Genomic DNA, 20,843 nt, shown 5'->3' with positions numbered 1-20,843 from the left:
ATTTACTGCTTAACAAACCATTTATGACTGTTGCCCTATTCTTTCTAGTATAGTAATGTAATGAATCTCCTGTGACATTGCTCGATTACTGTGTATTGGCTTCTTGCATAGAAGCTGCTGGGCTTCACTCAACACATGATTGGAAGTAGTATCCTTGCTCTCTCCCACTTACTCCCTCAGCCTCAAAGCCTGTCATCTCTGTGGCCTCATTCTCCCACACTCCTATGATATTTTAGTTCACAATTTCTCCTCTCCACAGCTGTCTATATAACTTGATTTAGTGTACAGTTGTACAAACACTGGGCTGCTTCCCCATTTACTTTCCTCAACTATATGGTTCAGAAAATAAAGGCAGAATTCAGCTTGTTTTCATATGAGAGATAACTGGAGTCCTCCATGCATCGGGAGTTTGGTTAATATCTGCTTTGCAACCCTGGCTCCCTGGCCCTCCAGGGAACTGTAGGCAGGGAACAGGAGGCCTCCAAAGGTCAGAAATCAGCTGGCCTAGTGGGGATTGTGAAGTATGGACTGGGCGTGAAATGAGAGTGTCCTCTCATTACAGGATTCTTAAGGAGCCAATGGGTACATCATGCTATTTGTGGACAGAAAAACATGGTTGGGTGTGAAATTTTGTGATTTAAAAAAAATTGCTAGTTAATAAATTTTATTTTAAGGGCATATAATGAGGTGAGAAACGATCATCGAGAATGTCTTTCTGAAATGTGACTGGGTAGAATGCTTTGGGGTAGGAAACATTCAACAGGTTTGACTTAAACAAAAAACTCAACAAACATGACAAATACAATAAGTTTTATTATAAAGAATGTGTATCTTGAAAGCCAAGATTAAATTGAAAGCTTAATTCTCCACAGTCAAGCAGACTGCTGACACTCAGTCAAGGTTCACACATGGAGTGGGCACTTCAAGTGAGATAGTGTGGTCTGCAGGCACCCATGAAACTGTACTCAAGTCTGAATCAGCTCTTTCAGGAGAAACATTGGAAAAATATAGCAGGAATTCAATGGAAATGAAAATCGAGTGGTTTCCAGAATGGAAGCTGATCCGCAATGCCAGTTTTACGCCCCGGTGGCAAGTTGAAAATCTACCCCCATGACTCCGAGTAAGACAAGACAGACAACTGGGGAAAGTACTGATATCCCTTTAAAATACATTGAAAATAACAGCAAACAGTATCAACACCAATCAAAACAAGACACGAAGGATAACAGTGTAAAAAAATGTTGATGCAGAGAATGGGATATTAAACCTACACCTACACTAATTGGTATCAATGGATAATCACACCTAATGAAATAATCACTGTCAAGAGATTCACAAACCTGTCCAGGAGGATGAGAAATCTGATATGTGGACAATAGCCTTCATGCAAAGAACTATTCATCTAAAGTAATCTACCTTTTGACTTAATTTATTGTAGTCCGCATACCACGTGGGTATTCTCTACATCCAGGGGAATGGGAGGAGAGGGAAACATTAACTGAGCCGGTCTCGTGGGGAGGGACCTTCACTCATCTGATCTGCAAGCCCCTATACAATCCACACAGGGTTATCACCAATTTTCTTCACTGAGGCCCATGATAATCCCTGCAGTTATGGTTGTCTCTTTCCACAGGTGAAGGCTGCATGGATATTGGGTTCTCCCTCAACCCAAGGAGGTGGTCAGACAATGACTGTCTAACTTGCTGCCATGCGCAAGGCTACAAACTGAACACTGATGCAGATAGCAAGATTACTTAGCATCAGGAACTACTAAGGATGATCATGTTAGCACAGCAATACCTAGCTCTTCCTAGCTAGGAATCAATGCCCAATGTTGGTTGGGAGTCGTACTTTCCTTTAGACATTTGTTCTCTGATGTTTTGCAGTGCTACATCAGGACCTGTCAACCCTGACGATGAACTGTAACCTGAGCTCATTGCTCCAATGGCACCATCTTCTCAGTTTTGTCCCCAGGGGAAGTGAATGATTTTTACAGAAGGACTTGTGTTCTTCACCCATCTGCTGTCCTTCCCTCTTGAGTTAACATAACCATTTCAGTCTGAACAATGTCATCGAGCCTCTGAAGCGGCTTTGTCTTTTCTTGGTTACAAAACTGTCCATCAACAGGAGACACTAAAAGTACCCTGCACAAATACTGATCAAATAGAAATGGCTTTCTACAACCTATGAAGACCCTAATGGCAGAAAGTATCTCAAAGTTAGAGAACATTTCTCAAGTCTTCTGAAAAATTTGGCAATGGTTTTTCTGAACAAAAAGTGAGCAGCCTTTTGAGCTTTTTCTCTCCTGCAGTGGTAAAGATCTCACACCAACAGAAATAAAAGAACTGAAGCTGCTGCAGGGATAAACTGTCTTGAGGTTATCTATAAAATGATGGGAGAGTCTCAAGGTTGGTCACTGGGGCTCAGACTAATAGGATAGTAAGAAATTGAAATTTTTTTTTGTTGAAAATTGGTAATTGGGGGAAAAAATTCTAGAATAAAAATCTGCTTTAGAATTACAGTTTGTAAGATCTACGGTTTCCATACAAACTTCTAGTTTACAATCAAACCCTAACTCATCAGGTCCAGAAAACAAGTTTTAGTCGAGGGGTTAACCTTGATGAGGTTTCAGCTCCTCTAATAGGGTAGCCGCTGCAATCAGGCAGAGATTTATTTTACCTTTTACCTGGTGAATTGTGTGAAAGCAAGAAATGTTAGTGCTGGGGAATGGGACATTATTCATTTCAGACAGACAACCAGCATCAGCACCCAGCACTCCCAGGTTAGGTACAACATGGGTAGATGTCGAGAAAAGCTCCCTCTTGTCTGCCCCAAGCTCAGAAGAGGATCCACTCTACTACCAACTGGGTGACATTTTTCCATTTCCCACCCAACCAAACCTCTGGCCTTTCTCAACGAGATCGCCAATTTTGTGCCAAACCAGTGCAAATTCTGAAGTGTGAGGTTTTGTCCACCAGGAACAGCATTGGGTTTGCTGAAACTCATTTCAGTGGGAGGTTAATAATAAGTTGGTTACTGACAAGGTTTGGTTCGATATGGTGTAGATTAATAGGATGTGTATAAAACAAATGACTTATTAAATAATCATAATTATTTTATTAAAATAAATCCAGAAGTTAATGACAATAAATATAAAACTAAATGGATAGATTCTGTACTATTTCCAGCTGAGTTAAACAGGTGTTTCCTGTATAGTCACACTGGGCTGCATAGCCAGGGCAGTGTTTAGTGCAGACATCATTGTAAACCATTCCCCCAACAAACACTGGAACACCCCCACTCCCACCCCTGGAACTGAGGGCTAAAACATTAAAATCACTTATTTCTAACGACATAGAAAAAAAAACTTTAAAATTGGCAAAAGACTTGTACATAACCAGCAAAATGAGGACTATGTTAATGAACACAAATCTGCCCATCTGTCTTAGTGATGAGGGACTGTGGACAGTCCTCAGCCCGAGGAGGAACATCTCTGTGGTAGCAGCTGTAAATTTTGCAGCCTATGATGGTCCAGTATCCAATAAGAGAACAGTGCATAAGAAAGGGGTATAGAATGAACAGAAGGTAACGGTGAGGCTAAAATACTTAGTATTTACTACTTCTTTGAATCCGTACTTTAAGTTCTATCTACTGTGTAGCTGGGAGGGCAGCCAGTCAAGCTGTCCCCAGGCAACTGCTAGGCCAAGTGCAGAATTGGCCTTGGCCGACTTGCACTCTGATTTATCCTCCTCCTGCAGGGAACAGCACCTACCCACCACCCCTTCCCCAAATCAGCTCCAAGCATGATTCGGATCTAGTGAGTAGAGAATGCCCCACATCAATAGAGAGCTCATCAAGGCGCAAGATCTCAGTGCCGGCAAGTGGAACCCAGTTGCAAATTTTTAAAATCAATGTTATCGCGCACTCCCCGATCGTGTCAGGTACAGCAGAGCTAGCAGAGTGATGCTCCCTTACTCTGCCTCAAAATGTATACCCTAACCCTTCCTTTCTCCTCCCCCCACAGCCACTGCATTATTGCAAACGTGTCCACTTCCTAGTGAATTTGCCAAATTTTACACCACTTTAGAGCCAAATCAGTAGCGATTAGTGCTCTGGGCTTACATGAGATAGGAACGGAGTTAAGACTACCTGCATTTATTTCACATATAGGACCTTTCCAGCTAGAATAAAAAGGGGAGATTTTCATCCCATCAGTCTGGGTGCAAGTTCTTTTTTTTTCCAGAATTACCATAAAAGCTGGTCTACAAGTCATATTCAAATACAGATTCCCAGAACCCGGGGGTGCAAATTATAAATGACCTTTTACTGCGCAGCTACTGCACGTGGTTTTTATCTAATACTCCTCTTAAGAATTTCTGCGCTTTCCAAGAGAATCAGTCATCCAGTTTTAGCTGAATTTGTAGGAAGAGTGTAGAATGGTAGTGTCTTTTCAGTACTAGGTTCCACATCCCTGCTAATATTAATCTGAACGCTATAAAGGGACAGCAGTCAGCCCCTGCAATTCAATTTGTTTTAAAAATTAAAATTTCACTTTATAGAAATATTCAGAAAGTGGCACACATCAACATGCTAGAGGAGTAAAATATTTGGTGGTTAAAGCTAATCGATACCAGCAGTTCTATCCAGTGCCCATTACGATGGAGGTTAGAGACAGTTGCCACCTTGGTCGTAAACCCATTAGTCACTGGCTAGTTGACAATTTAAGGCGGGCCTCGGCCTGATAATCTGCAGAGAGTTTAAAATTAAATGTCAAAATGAATGCACACATTCAGAAATTCACTGCTTTTAGTTTCTTCTCCTCTTCTGCAGTGAGTGGCTCCTTGTTCAGCAGTCGGCTGTGCAATTTGTGATGCTTGCCGATGCCAAGTTTAGGCAGCCCACGGTTCAGCCCCTCCAGCAGAACACAAGCCTTGCAGAGCTTCTGGCTGGAAATGTACCCACAGCGGGTGCAGGTGCCCTGCGTGGGCATCTTCACATCCTCCTTCACAGACAGGTTCTCACCCGAGTGAATCACATCCATGATGGCACTGGCCCGGATGGACTCCAAGTCTTTCAGGAAAGCCCGGGCATAGCCCCGGTACGCGTTCGGGGAATACACACATTCTGTGGAGAAGTAGTCCAATTTCTTGAAGTAAGCATACAGCACAATCTCTTTCTCATAAGCGTATTTGAGTGGTTTGCAGCGAGGGATGGCCCCCTCGCTGCCCGTGGCGATCGAGGTGCAGCGGCGGAGTCGAGCAATGTCTCCACGCAGGAAATTCATCAGGACAGTCTCGGCAACGTCATCGGCATTGTGACCTGGCAGAAGGGGGGGGAAAAAAGGAGGATGTCGTTAATCCTTCGACCCACAGATACAATCATTTATCACTGGATGGACACGGTGCAGCAGCATGACAGGAGCCCACATCACTAGTTGGGCTCCAAATCAAGGCCAACCAGGCAACTCAACAGTCACTGCACTTCAAAAAAAAACAAATTCATTGTGTAAAGGGCTTTTGAGATGTTTTGAAATAATGTGTTATACAAGTGTAACTATTAATTTGGGAGGGATCACATCACAAATGGCCAAGTTCAACTAATCCAGTACTCTGCACCCACAGTGCTTTCCCAAAGTTGTACACACCCATTCTTGCTGTAAAAGCTTTTATAGATATGTGAAGAGAAAAAGATTGGTGAAGTCAAGCGTAGGTCCCTTACAGTCAGAATCAGGGGAATTTATAATGGGAAACAAAGAAATGGCAGACCAACTAAATTCATACTTTGGTTCTGTCTTCACAAAGGAGGACACAAATAACCTCCCAGAGATGCCAGGGAACATAGGGCCTGATGAAAGGGTGGAACTGAAAGAAATCAGTATTTGTAGGGAAATGGTGTTAGGAAAATTGATGGGACTGAAGGCCGATAAATCCCCAGGGCCTGATAATCTACATCCCAGGGTACTTAAGGAAGTGGCCCTAGAAATAGTAGATGCATTGCTGGTCATCTTCCAGAACTCGATAGACTCTGGAACAGTACCCATGGATTGGAGGGTAGCTAATGTTACCCCACTATTCAAAAAAGGTGGTAGAGAAAAAGCGGGGAATTATAGACCGGTAAGCTTGACATCGGTAGTGGGGAAAATGCTAGAATCTATTATAAAAGATGTAATAGCAGAGCACTTGGTAAGCAGTGACAGGATCGGACAAAGTCAACATGGATTTACAAAAGGTAAATCATGCTCGACTAATCTACTGGAATTTTTTGAGGATGTAACTGGTAAAGTAGATAAGGGAGAACCAGTGGATGTGGTGTAATTGGACTTTCAGAAGGCTTTCGATAAGGTCCCACATAAGAGATTAGCGTGCAAAATTAAGGCACATGGGATTGGGGGCAAGGTATTGACTTGGATAGAGAACTGGTTGGCGGACAGAAAGCAAAGAGTTGGAATAAACGGGTCGTTTTCCGAGTGGCAGGCACTGACTAGTGGGGTACTGCAAGGATCGGTCCTAGGACCCCAGCTGTTCACAATATATATTAATGATCTGGACGAGGGAATTGGATGTAATATCTCCAAATTTGCAGATGACACAAAGCTGGGTGGGAGGGTAAGCTGTGAGGAGGATGTCGTGAAACTCCAGTACGATTTGGACAGATTGAGTGATTGGGCAGAAACATGGCAAATGCACTATAATGTGGATAAATGTGAGGTTATCCACTTTGGTGGCAAAAACAGGAAGGCAGACTATTATTTGAATGACAATAGATTGGGAGAAGGGGAAGTGCAAAGAGACCTGGGTGTTCTTGTGCACCAGTCACTGAAGGTAAGCATGCAGGTGCAGCAGGCGGTTAAGAAGGCAAATGGTATGTTGGCCTTCGTAGCAAGAGGGTTCGAGTACAGGAACAAGGATGTCTTGCTACAGTTGTACAGGGCCTTGGTGAGACCGCACCTTGAGTATTGTGTGCAGTTTTGGTCGCCTTACCCGAGGAAGGACGTTCTTGCCATGGAAGGAGTTCAGCGAAGATTCACCAGGCTGATACCTGGGATGGCAGGAATGACGTATGAGGAGAGATTGTGTCGATTGGGATTATACTCACTGGAGTTTAGGAGATTGAGAGGGGATCTCATCGAAACCTATAAAATTCTGTCAGGCCTGGACAGACTAGATGCAGGAAGGTGTTTCTGATGGCCGGGGAGTCCAGAACCAGGGGTCATAGTCTAAGGATAAGGGGTAAGCCATTTAGGACTGAAATGAGGAGGAATTTCTTCACCCAGAGAGTGGTGAACCTGTGGAATTCTCTGCCACAGAGGGCGGTGGAGGCCATTTCATTAAATATATTCAAAAAAGAGTTGGATATATTTCTTAAGGCTAAAGGGATCAAGGTATATGGGGAGAAGGCAGGGACCGGGTACTGAATTTGGATGATCAGCCATGATCTCATTGAATGGCGGAGCAGGCTCGAAGGGCCGAATGGCCTACTCCTGCTCCTATCTTCTATGTTTCTATGTTTGCCTTGCCCCTGATCCCCAGTGAATTAAGTTGATGATCTGCATCCTTATTTTCAAATCCATCCATGGTCTTATCCTTCCTCTTTCGGAACTTTTTTCTAGTCACACATTCCAGTCCAAATCTCCTCCATTCCTCTGACCCCAGATTACCACTTGTCCCTCAGCCTCTCCGTCCCACCCTCACAGGCAGAACTTTCAGCCATTCCAGAAACGGTTTCCACTGGCAGGAGGGTCGGTAACCAGAGAACACAGATTTCAAATAATTGACAAAAAAGCCAGGGGGGTGGGGGAAGAGATGAGAATTTTATTTTACGCAGCGAGTTGTTGTGATCTGGAATGCACTGCCGAAAAGGGTGGTGGAAGCAGATTCAATAATAACTTTGAAAAGGGAATTGGATAAATAAATAGTTCAAAAGGAAAATTTTGCAGGGTTATGGGGAGAGTGGGAGTAATTGGATAAATCTTTCAAAGAGCCAGCACAGGCCGAATGGCCTCTTTCTGTGCTGTATCATTCTATAATGATGGGTCTAGGGGATAGGCTTGTTCTCGAGCCTGTCCAGAGGCACAACTTTGCCATTGTGCTTCGCATCCTGCCATCAATTAACCCTTTTTCCTCTAAAGTGCTTTTGGTCTCTTCCACCCCCCTCCTCCCAAATTTCTTCACTTCCTGGCCACCTCCCTCCCCTTATCAAGTGGTCAGACACATTATTTTGCCATATAAAGGCAAGTTGTGGTATTGGTCCTTTATCCCCCCCCTCTCCTGGAGTTTATATATACTGCCACACCACCTCCTTTTCTCCCGATACAGCCTCTTCTAAACAATTATCTTCCAGATATTCATTCCATTCATTGGACTTATTCCACTATGTCTCTGGAATACCAATGATGCCCAATCTATCAACCCCTGCAAGACCTTCCAGATCACGCATCTTAAGTGTCCGACTTCTTGCATTAATGCAAGCACATCTCCAATGCTTTATACTGTTCCAATTTACTCTTAACATTTTTACTTTGTTTATCTGCCAGCATTGGAATTAATCCTCGGCCAACTCGGTAAATGACTTTGGGAACATTTTATGATGTTAAAAGTGTCACATAAGTGCAAGCTGTCAAAAACAGTGGGTCATTGAGTGGCACAACATGGATGCACACCAGCGATTCTCCAAACAGCCAATCTCCCCCACTATCAGAGAACCAGCAAGCAAAGGCACTTCTCTCTGAAGGGTGGGGGAGGAAAAATAGGAAGGTAAAAAAGTCTATGGTGGGGGCGCTTATATCAAACCACTCTACACAGCTCCATGTAGCTAGCACAACATAGAACTGGCAGAAACTTGGGAGCAGATCTTACAAAGGTTTCAGACTAACTACGACTAAGAAAATACAATAACTTAAAAACAGAGGGAGAAAAAAAAGAGTTTTGTAAGACATGTGGAGTGTCAACCATTCTAAAATATTGAAACCTCTGAATCAGGCAACATCTGAAACATAGAGAGAAGAGCTTTTGCTCAAAATCTCATTGCAATGGAGATGAGATGGGGCTGTCAGGGAGCAACATTTCATCCCCTTACTGGAACTGGACTGGTCCCAGCAGATATCTGGAAGTCACCGTGTCATGCCGTATAGGTTTGTGTCATAAACAAAAAGAAAAAGCAGGAGACATTTTTCAAATCTGATGTGGACAAGGCGACAAAACAAAAAACAGAAAAAGAACTGGAAACGGAGGTGTTAATTGCCAATTTTGATGACGTCTCTAACAACTCAAGTTAAAAAGGCCCAGATGAATGGGAAGTCGCTGCTGTGTTACCTGTGCAAACCTTGTCTACCTTCAGCATCATGGCCCCACGGTCAAGAGCTTGCCGTCTGAAGACCCCACAGAACGTGCAGTTATTCTTCAAACCAACTTTCTTCACAATCTGGTCCATTGTCCAACCATACAGCTCTTCGTAGGAAACGATCTTGAGAGGCAGATCGTACTGTTGCTGGTTTCTCTTTACCGTCTCTAAGGAGTCATCACGATAACCACTGATGCCTTCATCCACGGAGAGCAGCATCAGATTTAACCCGTAATTATACCGCTCATTTAAGACTTTCAGGACGTGAGCCAGGACGGTTGAGTCTTTCCCACCGGAAGCACCGATTCCAATGGTCTCTCCCTGCTGGAATAGCTTTGCAGATATAATTGTCTGATGAGCCTCCTCTTCAAAGGCCCAGAAGAAGCATTCTTTGCAAAGGGAGTGACCTGTTTTGGGCCGCCTGAGGGCTGCCGGCTTCTTGTCACAGCTGCTGCAGGGAACTGGCATGTTGGAGCTGATCTGAAAGAGCAAACAAAATGAAATGACTGGGCATATCTGATATGCAGCCAACAAAAGTTATTTCAATTAGGCTTGAACATGTGTACACATTTACAGTAAAATAGGGCTGGATTACAAAGTACATCCCTCACACCATATCCTTTTCATTACTAACAGCACCCTCAGATTTTATTTATAGGACACCATAACTAGCAAGGGTGTCACAAATCTAGACTGTGATCCCCATCATTCCCTAAACCCCAGATTAGGGACAAGCATGAGAAACAGAGCAAAAATGTATCCATTCCTAGATACTGATCTTGAATTTGCAGGACTTAAGAGCACAAGGAGGTTTCCTTTCTATCATTCAGGGCCAGGACTTAATTTTACTTGGAGTTATTTGACTCAATGTTTAAGAGGGGCCTCAATTTAACCTTCCACCCAAAGGATAGCACCTCAAAATGCAGCACTCCATTAGTTGTGCTAAACTTGTATCGAACCTTGGTTAGACCACACTTGGAGTACTGTGTACAATTCTGGTCGCAATATTATAAAAAGGATATAAAGGCACTGGAGAGGGTGCAAAATAGATTTACAAGGAGGATACCAGAAATGTGAGGTTATACCTATCAGGAAAGGACAGACAGGCGGGGTCTCTTTCGTCTTGAAAAGAGAAGGCTGACGGGTGACCTAATAAAGGTCTTTAAAATTAGGAAAGGTTTTGATAGAGTAGAGAGAGAGAGAGAGAGAGAGAGAGAGAGAGTGTTTCCACTTGTGGGGAAGAGCAAAACTGGTGGCCATCAGTATAAGATAGTCACCAAGAAATCCAAGAGGGAATTCAGAAGTAACTTCTTTACCTAGAGAGTGGTGAGAATGTGGAACTCGCTGCCACAGGGAGTGGTTGAAGCAAATAGGATAGATGCTGTTAAGATGAGGCTAGATTAGCATATGAGGGAGAAGGGAATAGAGGGTTATGCTGATAGATTTAGATGAGGAAAGACGAGAGGAGGCTCGAGTGGAGCATAAACGCCGGCATGGACTGGTTGGGCCGAATGGCTTGTTTCTGTGCCGTATATCCATTGTAATCCTATGTAAGTACTGCACTGACGTGCCAGCCTAGATTATGTGCTCAAGTCCTACCGTGGGGCTTGAACCTACAACTTTCTGACTCGGGTGCAAAAGTGCTACTACTGAGCCAAGTAAACATACTAGGAGAATTAGTGAGGTAGCCAATATATTCAGCATAATGTGGTATTTCTTCCTTGCTAGTACAATCTTAAGTTGAGCTCTTTACACGGAGATGAAGGCCATAAGTCAGCAAAATTGAAATTTGGGACTGTTTTAAAGATAACATGGAGGTGCAATCAATTATGAACCTACTGATTAGAGAGACAATAATGAAAATAAGAGTGTGTCCAGAATTTGGAAGAATGATTTAATAAGCCACGTCTCAAAGACTCTTAACACACAAGTGTTGCTCAATGAAATTCCTGGAGCCTGTCATATCCACAAACATCTCTGCCTTAGACAACATTTTGTCAGCCCAAAAATGTATACGCTATTTCCAAGTCTAAAAGAAATGCCATCTTAGTTAAAATTCTAGTCTTGAGAAATGATTAGCGTATTAAGATCTTTAATCTTGGGGTGTAATTCACCAAGAAACAGACTTACAGAAGAGGCAGGACAAGGAAGACAAAAGGGTCAATTTTCTGATCAGGCCTCCAACTGGACAGAGAGTTATTGGCACCAACCCACCTACTAGTGTGCAGAGTCCTGACCCAGCTTGATTGAGATTCTGCCTCATTTACATAAGCTCCTAGGGTTTGGTTTGTGTCCCTAGGGAAAGAAAAAAAAGGTGCGTTAGGCGTTCACTGAAGGAGGGGAGGAAAAACCAGAAGAAGGCAGCTAACAAGAGGTGATAGGCAAAATTCAAAGGATCCAAGTGGCCACATATGGGGACAAGATTCCTGGTAGCCTTTACAAAGGTTACTGTTTGAGTAACAAAAAGCTGGCAAAACAAAGTGGATGACAATAAACATGGAAGCGGGAAACTGCCTTTGGACTAGGGTCAGAGTGCACAACACTGGAATCCCTGGTCAGAAAGCTGGCGAAGTGGAAATGGTGCTGCATGAGGGGATAACAAGGAAGTTGCCACTCCAGGGCACCAACCCCATAGAACAGCATTACAGCATGCCCGGAGAAGTGGTGGCAGAGAACTTGAGGGCTCACCATTGTTGCCACTGGCAGTGATGGATATTAGACACATGTGCCATTGCAGATGGTGTCGCTCAGTTACTGCTTCCCTGGTGATTTAGAGCATCTGCAGACAGAGCCTCCCTGACAATTTCAGGTAGGTGTCCCTGTCTGTAAATGCAGAAACTGTCAGATGAGTGCAATCTACTTCTGGGCAGACTGACCTGTCCTGGCATCTCTCCGCTGCTCATCCTCTAGTTCTAATAAACATATGTTTCCAGAAGGTTGGCACAAAGGCTGTTGAGCATGAAGAACTTGCATTTTTACAGCACCTTTCACCACCTCAGGATGTCCCCCAAAGCACATTACAGCTAATTAAGTACTTTTGAAATGATGGTTGAGGGATAAATGTTGGCCAAGACACTGGGAAAACTCCTCTGCGGAAAGTGCTGTGGAATCTTTTGTGTCGACCTGAGGGGGCAGACGGGGCCTCGGTTTAACGCCTCACCTGCAAGACGGGACCCACCAACAGTGCAGCACTCCCTCAGCACTGCACTGAAGTGTCGGACTAGATTATGTGCTCAAGTCACTGGAGTGGGACTTGAACCCACAACCTTCTGGCTTACGTGAGAGTGCGACCCACTGAGCCACAGCTGACACAATTAAGCGCTGAGAGGGTAAAAAGGAAAATCAGCTTCAAAATGCAGCAATAAGTACTACAAAGTATTAACAGCACAAACAGGCCATTCAGCTCAATCGGTCCATGCTCTGCATAACTAGCGCAACTTGAAAATCTGCTGAAAATTAAGCTCCAAGAACTTCCACAATGACAGCCCGATTTTCCGCGCTAGCTACTCAAGATAAATAGACTAGCCATGTGCTCCGCCCAGTTGCACCATAGCAATGCTGGGTGCAAGAAATACCAGTTCAGCCCTGGCATTCAGCATTGCTAGGCACAGTGGAGGGCAGTAATTATATTTAAGGAGGTCCAAAAAGCCACGCAGCCAGGACAACCGATCGCATACGCTAAGGTGTCTTTTTTGGACAATTTGAATTTTTTAAAATTATTGTGCAAGGCAGCACAGGGGCCTTTCAAAGCCTGTTGCACCATCCCCCCGCATTCCCTTTCCAGTGAATTCTTTGGCTGAGGCTAGGAAGCCAACCTAAACATGCAAAGTGGCTCGATGCTGGGGGAATGGGGAAATCAGCTCAGATTAAGGGCACATCCTGGTACTGGGCAGAACTCTTGCACCAGTGAAGGTGAGCCAGAATTATGCAACACTGCAAAATCCAGGCCCACGTGATCCCAATTTAAAACCAATATATATGTGACTCAGAGCAAAACTGTAACATTGCTTCCAACCACTTCCATTAAAAAGGATTGCATAATAGTTTATTCCTTGATCTAAACTCAGAACAATTGTAATGCATTATGTAAGTTGAGGGCAGCTAATGATTTGCTGCTATGACAAGGAGGAAACAAGGTCATTGTTTTGTTTGTAATCATTGTTTTGATAATTACATTATCCTTGCATGTGAGTAACTAGTAAAGGGAAGATGTTCCAAAACCAAGTACCCGGAAATCTGCAGCCACAAAGATGGGACTACCCAGCATTTTCCGATGCCCCCTCATTTGATCAATTATTCAGTGTCCCAGCACGGATTATGTCCTGCGCTGGGAGTGTACAGGGACAAGGAACATCTGAAGCAGCAGTTCAAAAAGGCAGCTGGGGCACCTGCACGTCCCTTGTGCAGTAATTCAGTATTTCAGCCTTACTCTTACTGAGCTGTAGAAATGTCAGGAGTCTGTCACATCCCAGGGAGGAGGGAGCACTGTTCCCTTTTTAGATGGAGTCCTAGAAGTTAAACTGTTGAAGCCAAGGCAAAGGAAGTTTGCTATTTTGAGTATGGAGGGGCACCTTCTTCAGAAGGCAGTTGCTGGGCTAATGGAGAGAGATGGCAGAGCAGGTTAATATCTTCGATGTAGAAGAATTTTAACAACTTTTAAGAAATTTGCCAAGTAGGTTAAGCCCACTCTTTCCACCGTTCTTGTATGGCATGGCAGCATCACGTATTTTCAGCAGCGGCACCTTTACATGCAAGGCTTGGTGATTTTTTGGGGACCCTTTGGCTATGCAATACTGTCATAAGGCAACCAATCTTCATGCTTTGCATACTTTTCACACTCCAAAGAAACTTTTCAATGATAATGGGTGGGGCCATAAAAGTCTCCAACACTCACTTGTACACGGCATGCTCCTGTACGCTTGTTTTGGAAAGCACAGAGGCCAACTGCACAGCAATGGCAGGACTCATTAAATGGTCAGAACGTCTCGAACCTCTCCATGATTTCAGGAAAAAAGCTTATAGCAGGAAGGGAGGGGATAAAGACTGGTAACAGCACACCCAAAATGAAGCCCTGAACCTTTAGGAGGAATTAAACCTGAAAGTGTGCGGCACCACTTCTGTCAGCCCACTGGAGAGGGGTGGGCAGATGCCAAACCTGCATCTCCAGGCTTGTACCCATTAGTGCAACTTTCTCTTGGTCCAAATGAATGTCACAGACTCGGGCATTCTGTCAAGAGAATTTAGCAAGTATCACATCATCATGTTTGCCCAGTGAAATGTGTTACAAGGAGTGAGTAACTTGCAAATTGCAATAATCACACAGAATCACAGAAACCCCACAGTGCAGATAGAGGCCATTTCGGCCCATCGAGCCCGCACCGACACATATCCCACCCGATCCCTGTAACCCCTACACCAACACATATCCCACCCTATCCCCGCGTATTTAATCCCCCTAACACTAAGGGTCAATTTATCAGCCAATCAACCTAACCCGCACATCTTTGGACTGCATACTGCAGTAAAAAAGAGGAAGTTAACAAGTGACCCACCCTTTACTTTAAGCAGGTTGCAAACCTTTCACCCATTAACTTCCCTTTGTGATTGCAGTAACTTATTTTCTTGTTGGTTCCCTCTGCTCTTTTGTTCTAATTCTATTAAAATGCTGCTTCTCATTGTATTTCTCGAGGTACGGCTGAGGAGCAGCATTCAGTGCCTCAAGATTGAAAGGTGCACAAGCAGTTTAATAGAATCAGAAAAAAAGAAAAGCAAAGGGAAATTAAAAAAAACCACACAGATACTGCAGTAAAAAAGAGGAAGTTAACAAGTGACCCACCCTTTACTTTAAGCAGGTTGCAAGCCTTTCACCCATTAACTTCCCTTTGTGATTGCAGTAACTTATTTTCTTGTTGGTTCCCTCTGCCTTTTTGTTCTAATTCTATTAAAATGCTGCTTATCTTCATCTGTAGTTATGAAGAATACAGTCTGATGCAAATGTCTTTTCTATTGATCTGATGTGTTTCTGTATTTGCAACAGCTTTAACTATACCAGGAAATAACTTGTACTTCCTGTGCATCCATTGTGTTGTGTGTGCCTTTTTAAGTAAAGAGCAATGATCCACAACAGAAAAATGGCTCTAGACACTGAATGGTTCTCCTCATTTCCATCAGGTCGCATAAATGGGAAATTCAGACAGTGGTTTCTGTGCTTCAGCCCTTGGAAGTTCCATGCCTTGAACTCGGCCTTCTCAGTGATAATAGGAAAGCTACAGAACAGGCAGCAGAGAGCTAAAAGAAAATCCTGCATTTATATAGTGTCTTTCACAACCTCAGGACGTCCCTAAGCACTTTACAGCCAATGAAGTACTTTTGACGTGTAGTCACTGTTGTAATGTAGGAAACAGGGCACCCAATTTGTGCACAGCAAGGACCCAGATAGAGCAAAGTGATAACAGCCAGATAATCTGTTTTTGTGATGTTGGCTGACAGATAAATATTAGTCAGGACACCGGGGAGAACTCCCCGGCTCTTCTCCAAAATAGTGCCGTGGAATCTTTTACGTCCACCTGATGGGGTAGACGGGGCCTCGATTTAACGCCTCATCCAAAAGGTGGCACCTCCGACAGTGCAGCACTCCCTCAGTACTGGCACTGGAGAGTCAGCCTAGATTATGTGCTCTAGCATCTGAAGTGTAACTTGAGCCCACAATTTTCAGAGGCTTAGAAAAACTGAAGAAGCGACATCACAACCAGTGTGGAGGATAGAACCTGAGGAATTACAGGTAAGTATTTAGGAGAAGTATTTGGTGGTTAGTGTTAAGTTAGTTTAAGTATTTTGTTTATTGGTTAGTGTTTTTTTTAAAACTGGTTAGAGTTTTAGTGTTAGCTAAACAGTTAAGTAGCCTTAAAGCCAAACAAAGAATTTTAAATAACATAGCTAACATGGCTGGACAGCTGGGGCCCATCACATGCTCACCCTATGCAATGTGGAAACTCCAGAACACTGTGTAAACCACATACAGTATGTAGGAAGTGTCGCCAACTGCTCGAGCTCAGAGTTTCTGAGTTTGAGGGGTGGCTGGTGTCACTACAGTGCATACAGGAAGCTAAATTTTGTGGATAGCATGTTTCTAGACAGGCACCCCGCAGCTAGAGAGTTCAGGAGGAGAGCGGGAGACCACCAGGCAGACCAGGAGGTACAGGCAGGCAGTGCAGACATCCTGTGGGAGTGTGGCACTCAAACTGTGAAAAGCCACTCAGTGTTGAATACCAGTGAGGGTGAGGACACCTCAGGGGAGTGCAGTCAGAAGCAAATCCACGGCACAATGGGAGACCTGGCTGCAGAGGGGCACAAGAAAGTGTTAAGAATGCAGTTGTTATAGGGGGCTGGGTAGTCAGGGGAATTGATGAGTGTTTCTGCAACCACAGACACGAGTCCCGAATGATGTGCTGCCTTCCTGGTGCCAGGGTAAAGGTTATTACTGGACGGGTGCAGGACATTCTGCAAGGGGCAGGGGAACAGCCAGAAGTCGTGGTCCATATTGGAACCAATGACATAGGTAGAAAAAGGGTTCAGGTCCTACGGGTAGAGTTTCAGGAGCTAGGAAAAAAGATTAAAATACAGGACCGCAAAGGTGGTAAACTTTGGATTACTCCCAGTGCCTTGTGTTAGTGAGTACAGAAACAGGAAGATAGTGCGGGTTAACGTGCAGTTGGAGAAGTGGTGCAAGAGGGATGGCTTCAGATTTCTGGGGCAATGGGACCAGTTCTGCAGCAGGAGGGGCCTTTACAAGATGGACAGGTTACACCTGAACAGGACAGGGACCAATGTCCTCGCGGGGAGGTTAACAAGTGCTGTGCTGGAGGCTTTAAACTAATTTGGCAGGGGGAGAGGCACCAGGACGCAGCAAGAGAGAGGAGAAACAAGGTGCATAGAAAACTAGGCGGGATAAACAGCAACAGAATAAAGAATAGTGTAGATAGAGCAGGAATTAAATGGATGGAAAAAAGCAAAGCCAACTAGCATGGTGTTGGAATGCATTTGTGTTAATGCAAGGAGTGCTGCAAATAAGGTTGATGAACTACAGGCGCAAGTTGACACATGGGTAGGGTGACCATATGTTCTAAACTGAATCTGGGGACACACAGGGTGGGAGCACAGCAAAGTAGCAAGGTTGCATTTCAAGAAAACCAGCATGACGACTTTGTTGCTTCTGCTAGTGGAATACGCATAGAAGCAACGCTATTTTCACTTTACACCAAATCTCGCATACATTCTGGCAATAATGCTGTACCATCTATACTTGTCCCCGAATACCTTAATGCTTCATCTCTCAATTTTAAATCTGTTCCAAACAGACAGAGATTTTCCATATAAGGTGTGAAACACCCTCTGTCTCAGTAACCTCTTCCTGGTGGGAGAATTTAGAGCTTGCCTTATTCATTAAAAAACACACAATCCACCATACTGATGTGTGAGGTGAAGTAAATCCACTCGCCCGCCAGCTCTCACCATGCCCTTGGCTTCTCCTGCGCATTTTAAAGGTTCCGCCCTCTGGCCAGTCACTACTAGCCGAAACACAGGGTCAGGTGGCTCGATCCCCCAGAGTGCAGTGCGGCTCAAGCTGTCGATGGGGCCTTTTCTCTGCTGTGTTGCATTATGGGAAGGCGAGGCCACCATCGTCGCCGCCGTTCAACCGGCTCCTGGAATCCGTTCCCGAGCTCAAACGGAGTGCAAACAGGATGAGAAGCTCCCCTCCCCCCAGGGTTTCTGTACATTTGCGTTTAAGAAAAAAATTGAATTTTTCAAGTCTATCCAAAAATAAAGTTAAAATCCAACTCCTGCCGCCCAGTGGACCAAGGAATATAGCTCTATTTGGGGATGAGTTTCTTGAACTGGGGATGTTGTTGCCCGGGGACACTACCTAATCCGGGGACGCATGGTCAGCCTACAAATGGGCTTATATGATAGTGGCTATAATGGAGATTTGGCTTAAACATGGGCAGGAATGGGAACTAAACATTCTTGGCTACAATGTATTCAAGAGGGATAGGGAAGGGAAGTAGCCAAGACGCTTTTCAAGAAAACCGGCACGACGACTTTGTTGCTTCTGTTAGTGGAATATATGTAGAGACAACGACATTTTCACTTTACACTGAATCTCGAATCTTGCGTGTGTTCTGGCAATAGTGCTGTACCATCTATACTCAGTGGCAGTATTGATCAAGGATAATTTAACAATTCTACGAAGGGACGATATAGTAGAGGGTTCAAAGACTGAATCTACTTGGTTAGAGTTAAGAAACAGAAAAGGGGCTGTTAGATGCGAAGATGAAAATTCATCCCTACACGTGAGTAAATCTACACCATCATTGCATAGCCTCATGCCGGGAGTGCATATTGTCTCATCTGAAAGATAGTACCTCCGACAATGCAGAACTCTCAGTACAACAACAACTACTTGCATTTATAGAATGTCTTTAATGCAGTAAAACGTCCCAAATCGCTTCACGCAGGAGCATTATCAAACAACAGTACAGCTACGCGTGGTGGCCTGCTTCTCCCGCTCTGGCCACCATGCCCGGCTCCCCTCCTCCCATCGGGACTGCGAGTTACCCGAAATGGAGCTGCCGGCCGACGTACTGCAGCTCGTCGTGAGTCTGCTGCTCGTTGCGCTGTGCTCCTCCGCCCGACTCGCTGAACACATTGTCGGGATGTGAATGCTCCAATGCGGCCTCCTCCTCACCGGCTCCACGGCCCGGGGCCTACTTCTCTCTCTTCACGGGTCGGCCTCTGGCCGCATGCTCGGCTCCCCTCCTCCCAGTCGGAATTCCTTCCCGCCGAGGAGCTGCCGGCCGATGTGCTCCAGCGGGTCGGCTTGGCTGCTGCTCACCGCGCTGCGCTGCCCGACTCGCCGAGCACCTCGCTCCTGTTGCGGGAGCGAGCGCTGGCCGCCCGAAACAGGGAGAGCGATCTCAGCACCGGACCGTCACGGCCGCCATCTTGACCTCAACAATGTGGCACAGACATTGTGACCAGTTAGCTTATCATTGGTAGGATAGATACTAGAATCTTTGCTAAAAGATCAGATAACAAAACCTCTAGAGATGGAGAACATAATAAAAACGTCAGCATGGATTTCAAAAAGGAAGGTTATGCTTAAGAAACCTTACTGTGGATTTCACTTGTTGTATTTGGTTATGTGACAAATAAAATTGAAATTGAATTGAATTATTTGAAGAAATAACTGCAAGAGTAAACAAGAACAATGCAGTGGATGTGATATATATGGAATTTCACAAGGCCTTCAATAAGGTGTCCCGTAAGAGACTCATGACAAAGGTCAGGGCATGTGCTGACAGGGCCCGGTAGCAGAATGGATTGAAAGATGGCTACAAAACACAAAGTATACTGGACTGACAAAAAGTGGTGACTGGTATCCCAGAGATCAGTGCTGTGAAAGGATTAGAGGGCTGGGGAACAAAGTGGGAAGAGGCAATTAGACTGGGAGGAGGCTCATGTAAAGATTAAACACCCACAGACCAGTTGGGCCGATTGGCCCGTTTCCATGTAGCAAATTACATAGGATATACAGCACAGAAACAGGTCTTTCAGCCCAACCAGTCCACGCCGGCGTTTATGTTCCACTCGAGCCTCCTCCCATCTTTCCTCATCTAACTATCAGCATAACCCTCTATTCCCTTCTCCCGCATAGGCTTATCTAGCCTCCCCTTAAATGCATCTATACTATACACTTCAACCACTCCCTGTGGTAGCGAGTTCCACATTCTCACCACTCTCTGGGTAAAGAAGTTTCTTCTGAATTCTCTATTTGATTTCTTGGTGACTATCTTATATTGATGGCCTCTAGTTGTGTTCTTCCACACAAGTGGAAACACTCTCTCTGTATCTACTCTATCAGAACCTTTCATAATTTTAAAGACCTCTATTAGGTCACCCCTCAGCCTTCTCACCGAACGCCGCCATACCTCAAGTATCCTTTTTAGAATATGGTGACCAGAATTGTACGCAGTACTCTTAAGGGTGGAGTATGTAATATCTGCATACAATACTAAAACTAATTCGAGGAGACAAGGCCATCAATATATAGGGCAACAGAGGAGAATTCAAAGACTTAACAGACAGCAGAGGCCACACACCCCAAGCGTCTTCACGTACACTTCACTCACTCTCACACACGGCCCCAGACTCCGACACGCTGCCTTGCCCGTGTAACCAGGCCCGCGTCCGCACAGCTCCCATTACCAGACAGGCTCTGTCGCTTCTTCTGAGAGCAACCCCGCCGCGCAGCGAGTCCCAGGACCCGACCCCAAAGGAACGGAGACCTGCCCAGCCCGTCAACCAGAAATGTCAATCTTATCCGCCGGCTCCGAAAGCCGCCATACCTCAAGTATCCCGGATAGTCGCCGGCTCCTCAGTGGTCAGAATCAGGGAGCGGGCTCCGCCCAGGGCCCTTCTTGCTTTCTATTGGTCAGTGTGACGAC

General features: G+C 44.8%; 1 protein-coding gene across 5 annotated transcripts; it reads right to left on the bottom strand.

The window, feature by feature from the left end:
- Positions 1-795: 795 nt before the first annotated feature.
- ctu1 (cytosolic thiouridylase subunit 1 homolog (S. pombe)) lies at positions 796-20,836 on the bottom strand. 5 transcript variants are annotated; one of them, XM_085961925.1, is made up of 4 exons: positions 20,745-20,836; positions 11,470-11,634; positions 9,312-9,819; positions 796-5,319 (listed from the first exon to the last, which is right to left on the bottom strand). In XM_085961925.1, exons 3-4 carry the CDS (start codon positions 9,805-9,807, stop codon positions 4,790-4,792), a joined length of 1,026 nt encoding a protein of 341 aa, XP_085818051.1. In that variant the 5' UTR covers positions 9,808-9,819; positions 11,470-11,634; positions 20,745-20,836; the 3' UTR covers positions 796-4,789. The 5 variants fall into 5 exon arrangements, with proteins under 5 accessions (XP_085818051.1, XP_085818049.1, XP_085818048.1 ...); XM_085961923.1 differs by having other exon boundaries at positions 11,554-11,634; positions 20,745-20,835; XM_085961922.1 differs by lacking the exon at positions 20,745-20,836 and adding an exon at positions 20,529-20,736 and having other exon boundaries at positions 11,554-11,634.
- Positions 20,837-20,843: the final 7 nt, after the last annotated feature.

Source organism: Somniosus microcephalus, chromosome 19 (assembly GCF_052327205.1).
Source record: "Somniosus microcephalus isolate GS21.2 chromosome 19, FLI_Smic_1.0, whole genome shotgun sequence".
Classification (NCBI taxonomy): domain Eukaryota; kingdom Metazoa; phylum Chordata; class Chondrichthyes; order Squaliformes; family Somniosidae; genus Somniosus; species Somniosus microcephalus.
The sequence above is the reverse complement of the archived record's forward strand: the minus strand, read 5'-3'. Positions and strand labels throughout refer to the sequence as shown.

Coding starts and splice junctions, on each gene's coding strand:
- ctu1 (XM_085961925.1), bottom strand. CDS start 9,807: ATGCCAGTTCCCTGCAGCAGCTGTGACAAGAAGCCGGCAGCCCTCAGG. Junction 5,320..9,311: donor GGTAGACAAGGTTTGCACAG/GTAACACAGCAG, acceptor CCCTTCTGCCAG/GTCACAATGCCGATGACGTT.